The 12841-nt window shown below is 34.6% G+C and overlaps 1 protein-coding gene across 2 annotated transcripts in view; it reads left to right on the forward strand.

The window, feature by feature from the left end:
- The window catches only part of FSTL5 (follistatin like 5), a 332186-nt gene that overhangs the window by 244562 nt on the left and 74783 nt on the right, over positions 1-12841 (forward strand). For both annotated transcript variants that reach the window (XM_064449779.1, XM_064449780.1), the window contains exon 8: positions 7775-7895. In XM_064449779.1, coding sequence (XP_064305849.1) covers positions 7775-7895 — 121 coding nt within the window. The remainder of the gene's footprint in view (positions 1-7774; positions 7896-12841) is intronic.

The raw sequence follows: 12841 nt of genomic DNA on the forward strand, positions 1-12841 counted from the left end.
GCTCTGGTTCAATGATGTCTGTGTCTCTAGGGATGCAGATTTTTTTCAGTGGCTTAGCTTGTGAGTTATCCTATAAAACACTAAATATATGTCAACATTCAGTGTCAAAGAACTCTCTCTGTGCTTCATGATCCCTTTCCAAATGCTGCTTACAACATTCAGTTCTCTTTGTATTAAATTGTCTGCTTTAATTAACAAAACAAACATTGAACTCAGTATAACAATAAGCTAGGGACATTTGTTTTGTTGTTGTAAAAAAACCCAAACCAAACCAACAAAAATAAAATGCATCCATAAAACCCAAACTCTGAGTGATGAAATGACAATGTCATGTGGGAAACCTATTGGAATACTGATGTCTCTGAGTAAAATAGCAACAGGGATGTTTTATCCATGGTTTCTATGAAAAAGAAGGGAGAAGCCATAACACAGACATCCATTTACTTAGAAAATAGTTGTGGTACCTAAATACCATCAGGCTGCAGTGGATATCATGGATACAGAGATATCATCAGGCTACAGTAAATCAGTTAAAAGCCTGGAACAGGTAAGTATACATCAAAGCAATATCTAATAACTTAGCGTAAGGAATGTTAAATTAAGCTACCCTCCAGACTGCACTGTAGAAGCTAAATGTTAGTAAATTCCATCCTATGTCCTATTTTGTTCACAAAAAAACATACCTTTGCAGAGATTAGGCAAAAAATTTTAGACAGTAGTAATATTAGCCATTTGCCAGATAAAGTGTACGTACCTCTAGTGTGGCTCTTTTGAAAAGCTGTTCTTCATTCTTCCACTAATAACTTGAAGAGCAACAGTTTCAAAACCTGTGTTAGCTAGTAAGCGGAAAAAGTTAATTGAACTTACTGCTTCATACACTTTAGAAAGAGATAAAGATAAAAAATGACCAACTAGGAAGATTGCGGGAGTTAATCAGGTGGGGTTTTTTGAAAAGAAATTCAGTTGTATTGGTTCACCTACTCAAAGTTATAACGTAAGCATTAAAGGGGGTTCTTTTTTGATTTTCATAGTGGTAACTTAGTGGCATATTGAAGGCTTGGTGGAAATATTGCCTGTGTAACTGAAGTGCTAATACAGAAAGCTATAGTTATTTTAAGAAAGGCAAGTTATTGATAGTCTTACCAGGTGGGTTAATTTTTAAGTGGGTTATTTTCTTCTCTTAATGAGGAACTAGCATAATCATCTGACATCGCACAGAGTTGTACGATGTGAAATTTAGTTGCCCAAAGACGTTTGGGCAAAGAAATACAGTGAGATAGATGTTTTCTGAATAAATACTTGGGGTATATTTAGGGAAAGAAAACTGAAAAATTAAAGGGAAGTTAATCTAGATTTCAGTTTTCATGTTTAAATTTCAGTCTGCAAGAAGACTGAAGATGTAATAGTGAAAGGCACCTTGAGTGAAATATGAGCATAAAATCACTGAGTTTATGTTCTCTGGGAAAGAAGAAAAACTAGAAAGTAATGCAGTGGGGACTGAAAAAATAAATCCCAATAAATTGGGAAAGGAGTAGGTGAGATCATGGAAGAATGTAAGAATAGTCGTAATGGATCGGAGGTTTATCTAGCCCAGTATTTTGTCATTGATAATATTCAAAGGATAGAATGTAAGAATAAGGCAGTACATAGTAATAGTTTTTATCAAAGTTCTTTTACTGTACAGCTTACAGACACCCTCAACAATATGTTATAGCTGTGTTTTCTGTTTTTAAAAGGTTTTAATAGACAGTTCTGTGAATTTGAGGAATTTACAGAGGAGGTTACAAAGTCCGTGAAGAAGCAAAGATTGAGTTGGTTTTAATAAGATGCATATAAGAATTGTATAAATATAAAGGCACAAATGAACCAAAGCGTTTTCTGCTTAATTGTTGCCTCTTAGGACTAAACTGACAGTACAGAGGTTAAATGGCCTTGGATACCAAAACATTTTAATCACATATACATGTGGTTTCAGGAATTATGCAAGTTCCCTGTTCCACAGCAGAAATGGTGCAGTCCAGGAGAGAAGCTGGAGTGGGGTGGGTGAGTGTAGCAGCTCATTACATGGCCTCCCTGGTCTACAGCATAGGAGGTGGCTCAATCCAGGAGTTGGGCAGGTCAGCATAGCAGGTCTGTCTGGTGATGTGCAGTCTTGAGGCTGGGGTTTGGGATCCCCCAAATGTCTCTTTGGTTCACTTTTCTTTCTTGAGTGTCTTTATTTCTTGTTGGAGTTGTCCCCTGTGTACCCACCGAGTGTTTCGCATGTCCCTGTGGTCTCTCCCCTGGCACAATCAGTTACAGGATTCAGTAGAGAATAGTCAGGTTTCAACTGGTGTGTTCAAATTCACACAACACCAACAACTGCCTGTTGTCACCACTGGTGCTCACAGTTTGCACCTGTGAAAAATTCTCATTTTCTTTCAGTGGTGTTTTCACACTGATTAAGAGGTGGTTTGTGCTAAGTTAACCTCTGTTTTTATAACCAAATTTCACACAGGCTCAACCTATGCCAACTACCACACTGGACCAATCTTTGGTCTAGTGTGGATAATCTTTGGTCACAAGCAGGTAATTCTGTCACTGCAATTATGCAGTATGTTTGCTGTTATTTAGAAATTTTAGTACAGCTGAACTTTTCTATTTTTAGATATTCATCTTTGTGTGTGTCAATCTAAGTCAAATTTCCTTCTACAGTACAGTGACGGGCCATCTGGAGATAGCACAGATATCCTGTTTCTTGATTTTAGTAAAGATCTTTACACCTTTGTGAGCTCAGGAAATGTTATCTAGATGCCACAAACTTTCGAAGGACTGAAACTGTTTTTGAAGATACCACTAATTTAGACTAGTAAGATCAAATTAAAGAAATAGCTGGAAAAATATACGAAGTCATCCAGCAAAGAAAAGGGCAATGTTTTGCATTTAGGAAAATCAACTTAAAATTATCTTTGCATCAACATACAATCTAAAACACTTGATTAAATTAAACATCTGGAAGTTATAGTGGATAACTGACTAAATGTGAGTTTCATTGTAATCAAAAAACAAAAAAAACTACCAAAAGTTTTTCTCCAATTACTTTGTATGTAGGGCACTAGATAATGGAATTAAATTTCAGCAACATAAATTTACATTTTATAATAGGGAAGCTAAGTAAATACAAAGTGTAGAACCTCTTCCTTAGAGTTTTTTTGAAGACCAGATTTGATAAACATGAGCTATCTCCTACCTAAATCTTGTAAGTTCCCCCTCAAGATTTTTAAAAAATGTATTTCTTCACCAGTAACTTTCTATGGAGCAATGGTAAATGGTTTTGCATTCTGATTTACACATTCAGGCAATAATGTCATGTGTATAACTAAAACCATGATCAGTATGAAAGCATTCATCATTATATGTTACCTGAACACTTTGGTATGTTTGTGGTACTTTTCCCTTGCCAACTGCTACTCGGTATGAAATTGAATAGACACAAGTAGAACACAAGGAAATGCTCTACTGGACCTCAGTAATTTTCACAGAACAATGGAGGAAAGTAAAGATCTGCTGCTTATCACTGGTACGTACCAAAGACCTCAACATTGCCTTGGTTTTAACTGAAGAGCTTAAGAGAAACAGCATCTCTCAGTTAATGTAGAATTTTTCCTCCCCTTGATACAGGGAGACAAATCTTTTGAGGTTCACAGACATTACAGTAGTCCTGGGACAGTTGCAGAATTTATATATAAAGGCTTAAGGTAATTTCAGCCAAAGAATTTCTTACATTACATGTTCTTGCTTAAACTCAAGATGATATATTCATCTGTAATACTTCATATAACTGCAACTTCAGTCTCTTTTCTGCAAGAATTCTGCTCCAGGAATCAATGGCTATTATCCACATTTAAATTGGTAATGGTGGTTCAAATGGACTATGGAACTGTGGTTTAACCCCAGTAGGCAACCGAGCACCACACAACTTCCTCACTCACCTTCCCCTACCTCCAGTGGGGTGGGGGAGAGAATTGGAAGACCAAAAGTAAGAAAACTTGTGGGTTGAGATAAGAACAATTTAATAATTGAAATAAAATAATAATTATAATCATAAGGAATTGTAATGAAAAAGAAAGAAATGAGAGAAAGAGAGGAACTAAACCCAGGAAAAACAACTGAGGTAACTGCTCACCACCTGCTGACTGATGCCCAGCCAGTCCCCTAGAAGCGATCACTGCCCCCTAGCCAACTCCTCCCACTTTATGTGCTGAGCATGACGTCATATGATATGGAATAACCCTTTGGCCAATTCGGTTCAGCCAACCAGGCTATGGTCCCTCCCTGTTTCTTGTGCACCTCCTTGCTGGCAGAGCATGGGAAGCTGAAAAGTCCTTGACTCAGTATAAACACTGCTTAGCGACACTGAAACATCAGTGTGTTATCAACATTATTCACATGTTAAATCCAAAACGCAGCACTATACCAGGTACTAGGAGGAAAATTAACTCTATCCCAGCTGAAACCAGGACAGAAATGCATCCTAGACTGGTAGGATGGTACTAGTAGAGATCTTTTATGATGTAAGGAAAGAGGTACTTCTAAAAATGTTTTGGTTCAATGGTATGATGCATATTTAAACATCTTTTTAAATGCCTTTTTTTTTTTTTTCTCTTTCATTGATAACAAAGAAACATTAGGCAAAAAGGATAAGCTGAGCCAGGGGAACACACTGTGCTAAATTTGAGGGGACTGCTTTTTCTCTCCTTTGACTATTGGAGAACCACCTTCACTGAACTATGACTATTTTTTTTTTTTCTTCTTGTCAGAGTCAGTTACAGACAGGTTTGATCACAAAGTAGAACCAAGGAAAGGTGTCCAGAGATCATATCCTATTCTGTCATTGACATTTAGAATAGAAGAATTTACTTTCAGAGCTGCAAACTGTTGTTTGCAGATATAATGTCAGTAAGCCAGATGTTTCCTCCTATGTTTCCTCCTATCCTATAAAATTTTGAGCTTAAAGATGGAAAAGGAGAAAAGAAAGATGCCTGAACCTGAACTATGAAAAGAGAAAGTACAGCAATATGCTGTATCACAGATTTCACTAGTGTAACTACATGTGTTTATAAAAGTTCTCATGTTGCTTGTATAGATGCTTTTGTTTTTTTTTTCTTAAATGGTACATTTGTTCAGACTCTAAAGTGTAATTTACTTGAAGAATTCTGAAAATTCAGACATTATTCTGGCAATTCAAACATGATTTAGCCAATACTACTGTGTCCTCTGTAACAGCGTTCAACATTAGCATGCCTTTTTGTCATATAATCACATAAGTAGTTGATTAAAACCTATGCAATGCATTGGCTGGATATTCTCCTTGAACAGTAATGGTTCCTTTTGCTCTAACATCAGCAGATTTTGATTACTCCTTAGAGATGTATACAATTTAGTTGAGCTGGAAGAAGATTTTTATAATATCTTAATATTTATTTCTAGTTTGAGTGTAGTATCTTAGACAGTCATGATGTTAACACACATGATAGAGGAGCCAGAGAAAGGAAATGCTCTACTGGACCTCATGCTTACAAATAATAAGGAAGAACTGGTTGGGAATATAGTCAGGGAAACTTTGGATGCAGTGACTATGAGGAGTTTCAGAGGAGGCAGCAAGGCAAAAAGCAAGAGCACAACCCTGTATTTCAGGAGAGCAGACTTCAGCCTGTTCAGGGGTGTACTTCAAAGAATCCCATAGGAAACCATGCTGGAAAGAAGAGGAGTCTAAAAGAGCTGGTTGATTTTCAAGGATCGGTGTTCCTCTATGCTCAAGAATTGTCCGTTGCAATGAACAAGAAATCAAAGGCAGCCAGAGGCCTGTATTAATGAACAAGGAGCTCCTGACAGAACTCAAAAGGAAAATATATGGAAGCAAGGACAAGTGACAGAGGAAGAACATGGAGACACTATTTGGATGTGAAGGATTTGGAAAGCCAAAGCCCACGTGGAATTGAATCTGGTGAGGGTCATGGAGGACAGCAAGAAGGGCTTCTACAGGGCTTCAGGGCTGTATCAACAGCAAAAGAAATACTAGGGAAAATATGGGCCTGCTGCTGAGTGGGGCACGGGACCTGGTGAAAAGAGAAGTGGAGGTGTCTGATGTACTGAAAGTCATCTTTACTGTGGTCTTTACCAGTAACACTTGCCTTCAGGAATACCAGATGCCTGAAATCAGTTTACAGAAGTAGTGCTTCTGTAATGAATCACTGAATCTAATGAGACATGTATGATTTGTAGCTTAGCAACTATCCCTATTCTAATGAATTGGACACCTGTTGGTACTTTGGGCTCTATGTGTGACTCTTTCTGTGTGTGAATATTTGTGTTGCATATAATTAAGTTAGGCATATATTTTATAGTACTGTATCCTGTGGGTAATCACAAGGAGATGATATTTTATGGTATTTAAATATTTTAAAGGCTATTTTAGAGGCTGGTAAGGAGTATAAAATGGCTATAAGCTGACCGTGAATAAGTTGAGGATAAAAATAAAAAGAAGGCTGTATTTTATACATAAGAATACTTGAGAAGCTTTGAAACAGCTTTTTAATACATAAGAAAGGTAGTTGAGTTTATGATGGACTATATTAATGATAGGCATATGATGATAGAGCATGGGTTCCCTTCAGGAACAGGGGCTGACCTACATACCATAGGAGATCCAGCATACTGTTTCCTAGTATGAAACAGTGACTGTGTTTTGCATGTTTTTCATATTTGTTTATGCACTTCAGTTTCTGAATTAAATATTTTACAGCAGAAATTATCTACTAGACTGAAAGACATTTTTCATAGTTTTAAATTTCTATTTTATATTCTGTGTTCAAATAATTTAATCACTGTTTTATGTAAATACATTGCATATATAACAATAAAAAGATTGCTAGGTGAGACTGAAAAGAAGCTAACTGTCAAGAATTGTCCTTGAAAAACTAAATCGTGGAATATAACATAGAAAAACCAACTCCTAGCAGCATTTTTACAAGCACTTTAGAATCTATGAGATCTAGACTGGAAGAAGCTAGATTGGACTAGGACTGTAATTTTAGGGTGGTTCTTGTAGACATGAAAATTAACAAAGAAAAATAAAACACAGTATTAATTTTCAATAGATATTTACACTAATTGGCATAGTTTACAACTTGTAAATATTAATTGGTATTGTATTAATTGAAATTGAACTGAGAATTGAACTGGGAATTGAAATGAAGATCAACTTTTGTACTCTAATCCAGTGGAACCTGTATGCCAATTAAAGATATATAAAAGGGATGAAGTTTAAAAACAGTGACTCAAACTTGAAGGAAAACAAGGGTTCATTTGTTTGTTTTTTTTTTAAGTGTATATGCTCATTTCAAAGGATAACCACACTTCCACAGGATGTCATTTACCTTGTTAAATTGTGCAGAGATCTATTTTTCCTATCTGATTGCATCCAATCCTAAATAGCTTTTCTTCTGTAAATGACTATCATACATAAATTAAAAAAAAATACTTTTGCAGGTTTGACTAATTATTAAAATAAAAGTTGTATTTTCTTTTACAGAGAAAATAATGTGGCAAGATCAAAAAACCTATGCCATTCACAAATACAGTATTTGGGTTTCAGATTACTCTGAGCTATCCTGGTTTAATATTTGTGATGTTGGATATTTACATCACAACTTTGTTGCAAAGATGATGAGCATAATTACTGTAGAAATGCAGGCATAATTATGATAACCTCATTTTTAATCTTTCCTGGTAGGACTTTGGAGATGATGGGTCCTTGTACATTACTAAGATTACCACAACTCATATGGGAAATTACACCTGCTATGCTGATGGCTATGATAAGCTCTATCAAACTCATATTCTCCAAGTGAACGGTAAGGAAAAATATTCTAATTACCACGTCATAAGAGACTTGGATTTGGATTTTGTTGAGCAGATCTGTTGTAGCTGGTTTACTTTTTTAATATTGTGTTACAGCTTAACAGAAAAACAGATACAATTATTTTTACTTAGTGTTCTCCTATAAAAAAACCTTGCAAATCAGTAAAATATATTTTCATTTATTACTTCTATATGAATAATAGTTATTAAAAGGAGTGAAGATAGTCCAGAGGATGTTTAGCATATCTGCAGAATAAAGTGTTTATATGTATAAAAATATATATACACATAAAGTAGTTTTTAGTATTAATTTAGTAATTCTGAAGAACACACTGGGAAAAATAATTGCATAGGTCTGTTGTGATAAGAATATTACATTTAATATAAGATTAAAAAAATACATTACTCTAAAAGTTTTGTAATTGATGTAGGCTTCTAAATTAACATTTATTTTTCTGAAATCTGACCATGATTTTAGTAGATTAACTCAAGACAGCTGGATTTGAAATCTTGACCTTTTACATTTTCCTGCACCTGTTCAGGTTCTAAGGATGACTTCCCTGAACTCTGTACTTGGACAAAACATAACTGCAGTTGTTATTGGTGCCCTGAAGACAGGCCTTTCCCTTTTCTTGAACAGTAATACCATCTTAAAGCTTTTTTCCTGAAATGTAATTTTTTTTTCTAAATTATTTTAAGCAGTTGTTTTCCTCCACTGACAGCAGGTCCAAGGGTTCAACGGTGCTTTATCCTCAGTGAGGTTTAATGTCTTTTGGGGTTTTTTTGAGTGACTTTGTTCTTTCCTGCTACTTCAGTGTTCATAGTTATCTTTGACTCTTAAGTCTACCTTTCCGCATTAAACTGCCAGTATTTGTCATTCCATGTCGATACTTAGTCCTATCCAGAATCATGTTTGAACTCGATCTTCTCCTGCAAATTTACTTTGCATTAACAGGCTCTAACTTTCTCCTGAAGTATTCTAGACCTAGTTTCTTGGCCACTGGTGTTGCCATCGTTCTTCGTTTTGTTAATTATTAGTCAGTTGCATAAACTCATGTTATAATTGACTTTCCTTGACATCTCTTATCCAAAAATGCTGAACTAATTTCTGACGTTCATATCTTCCATTGATATTCACACCAAGCACAGCTTCCAAGATTATTTTACTTGTCTTTTAAAATGATTCATTCTTCTTCTAATAACCTTTCTTTTTTCCACTTTCTGTGGTTAATATACTTCAAAGTTTAGATGATTTTGATGTTTAGTGCCTGTTGGCAGTTTTCTTAACACATTGTCTCTGCCATTGTGTTTCTCCAGGAAACTGGCTTAGAATATATATTTATCCCTCTCTTTTAATTCTTTTTTTTTCCCCAATTTCTCCCACCACCACCCAACACTTTGTAAATGGAGTGTCCTGTCCTGCCTGAGCTAATACACGGCATCAACTATTTTTCCTCCTTCAAATTTTTCTTCAGGAATTCTTTTCTGTCACTTAAAAAGTCAAGAAGCAAATACTGGTTAAACTAGTGAGAAGGCTGAAGTGCAGTTTACTCATATTTTAACACCTGGAGACAGCAGAATTATTGGTGAATTGGGCACGTCAAAAGGTCCTTTACAACTTTCGCCTCCTATTTCATGTGTTCTGCTTTACCCTAATTTATTAACAAAATTATATACTTGCCAACACATTCCCTACCTATTCCAGTGTGTTAATAATATTGAAGAGGTGTGTTGCAGCAGTTAAAATACTAGGATTATTCATGTTTGGCTCAGTTCAGCACATACTGAGGCAAAATTCCACTTAAGTTGAAGAAGACTTTCTGCAAGACTAGAAAATCAAGAAACATAATTTGGGACAGGTAAAGGAGGACAACTGTAGATTTTTTCTGGAGATGAAGTGTCTGCCAGGAAATGGTATATTTCATCTGGAAAGCACTGTCAACCTTTATGGTTCCAAAGGCAATCACTACTGTTGCTGCTCTGTATCATTCACATAAATTTAAAGTTGTTAAAACAAATTGATTAGTCAATGTTTGCTCCACTCAGTTGCTCTTCCACAAGCTGGCGCTGGAATAGCACCTTCCAACACCATTTTGGATGTTGATTTTTTGAGGAGTTAAGGAAAGGAGTCCCTCTGAGCAATAGGATTGTTTGCTGTGTATGTTGTGGACAAATGGAGGTAAAACCATTGAGACTAAAGCTCAAATGAATAGCTCTTCCAGTTTACATCTGTACTTCTAAGCAGTAATCTTCCTAAGCACAAGCATGATGGTCAGTCCTTGTAGCTGTGATAATGACTATTTAATACAATGATACTTGTATTAACAGGAGAGTCAGACAGAAGGTTAATGAGATAATGAAATTGTATTGACCGTAAAGATCTACTGTGAAGGTTAAATGAAAACAATGTAATTAGATTTTAAATTATTTGTTGATTTCCATTTGTGTAAATCCATATATTTTTAGAAAAAATATTTATATGTTTTGAATCAACTAGTTTACAAATATATATATAATTTCAATACATTTTTCTTTTAAGATTAAAACATTTAGGAAATTTTTTTTAGTTTTGAATTGCCTGGTACAGTGCTAAAAAATAATGAGCTTCCTTTGGAGTATTAACAATACAGATAGTCAGCACTGTAAAAGATGTCTTATGGTGAGAAAATTCAGTCTAAACTTATACAAATATTATGGTAAAGTAAATATTGTAAGCAATATTATAATAAGTCAGTATTTAAGCCTTTTTCATATAAACTATAAAGAAAATGCCAAAATACAAAGTTGTAATGGTACAGGAGTAACCATTTCTTTAAATAATGCTAATTATTAGCATTTACATAATACTTAAAACTTTCAAAGTGTATAATTTTGTGACTGTATGATTCTGAGACTGTATGTGTCTAGGCCTGTCAGTTTGATTGTTATTTTGTTTTCTCCATGTATCTGTGATATTGAAATTGATTCCATCAGGTATTTTTCCTTTACTGTTGTTGACATCACGTCATAAACCCCATGAATTAGAAAGTCTGTTTTCAGATAATGATAGGTATATGTGATGGTCTTAGTAACACTGAAAACAAAGAAGAGCTATGTAATTAAACTCCCATAAAATGTTTGTAATATAAACTCCGTAATTTGTTCATTCAAATCTATCTTTACTTAATTTGTATTTCAGAAGGATTTGTATTGTTTCCCTTACGCTTATTTATTAGCCTCTGTTTTTTTTCCACAGCAGCCGTTCAAAAGTTAATAGGGGAATGCTGATAGAGTTCTTCCAAACATAGTAGTAAAGAGCTGTCAGAGCAAAAAATGTGTAAGAAACTTAGATATTCTTGTAATATGGGCTGTTGTATTTGGTATGGGGCCACCTGCCTCTAAAACGCCCTTTGATGGTATCAATATGTTCGATTAACTACTTTATATGTTAATATGCAGCTATTTAAGACAACAGAGGTGTATACATCTGTTAAGTGAAAAAGCAGAATTTTAATAATAAGCCAAGATTTTTTCCTTATGTTTATGTTATGGCTTATCTTAATTGACATGTTAAAGGAGCATTATTAAAAATAATTGCTCTTTCTTGTTATTACTGTTCTTAGGATTACATGAATGTGATCTCTACATGTGACACAAAAAAAACCCTGAAAATTGCTATTGAAAAACCTGAAATACCTAGAAAGTTTGTATTTTCTCATTAACTCAAGGTTTATCAAGTTATGGATCTGTGTTCTCTGTAACCAGAGGTGTTAATTTTATTGATCACAATGGCAGTTATAAACATGATACTGAGAAGAGTTTAAATTTAATTTCTTTTATAACTCAGTTTTTCTATTTTACAAGCATATACAAGTCATACCCTAGATTTTTCAAAGTGTAAATCTGAGGAGTTTCACTTTTGGAAAGGTGTTTCTAGTTAATAAACAAAATGTCATTAACAATATTATGAAAAAGAAAAATAAGGAACACTACCTTAAAATTCAAACCTGTTCTAAAAGTGCTTTGAGTTTATGGTGCATGTTACAAATCAGCCTAATATATGTGTAGCACCACTGTGGCATTTTTCTTTCTGTTTATGTATCAACAATGTTATCCTACTCACTGAGCTTTCATATTGATTTACAAGGCAAGGCCTTTGCAGAGAGGTGACAAGAATTCTCCCCACCTTAGTTCCAAGACGAAAGGCCTGTTAAAAAAAAACCCAGAAGATTTGGTACCTTAAGGTAAAGAAAAAAAGAGTCCAGACCCTCAGCCAGATATAAATCACTGACTTATAGTGTCTGAAGAATTGTTTACAACCTCTGTTTTTCCAAAATAAACATCTCAGCTTAATCAAAAAGAAGAGCTATCATACACAGCAATAGAAGAATCTAGTTCACTATATATCTCTTACATGTTTCTTTCTTAAACACATACATTGTCCCTGGATTCCAGACAGCTTGAACAGACTATTTTCTCTCTTCTGCCCCACCCTGTCCCCCACAATTAGACTTGACTGAAATAATCTTCAGGGGTTTTTATAGCAATTGTAACAGGTATTGAATAGTTACATATTCACCATATTTGGAACCAAGTCTCACATGGCTTTTTGAACTGAGTGATAAGGAATGAATTAACTTACATATTTTATATATATATGTGTATATATATAAAAATACATATTATATATTAACTACATATTATACATGCTTCTGCTAAATATAATCATGCAATGTTTTATCTCTCCTCCCTTTTTAATCTGTGTAATGACCTCTCCCTTATAAAGTAGGCTTCTTTAGGTTAAGGTATTAGAACATACCTCCTTGAAAGTCAACAGGAACAATCACATTATTTTTGTACTTAAAATTTGCTTTCTGCTAGTACTTATGGTCAGTTACACAAAGAAGTGATTGAATTGAACCATCAAGGTTTATTGTTTGTAACATTAATTACACTTTAC

The sequence above is a fragment of the Phalacrocorax carbo genome, chromosome 4, assembly GCF_963921805.1.
Source record: "Phalacrocorax carbo chromosome 4, bPhaCar2.1, whole genome shotgun sequence".
Lineage (NCBI taxonomy): Eukaryota > Metazoa > Chordata > Aves > Suliformes > Phalacrocoracidae > Phalacrocorax > Phalacrocorax carbo.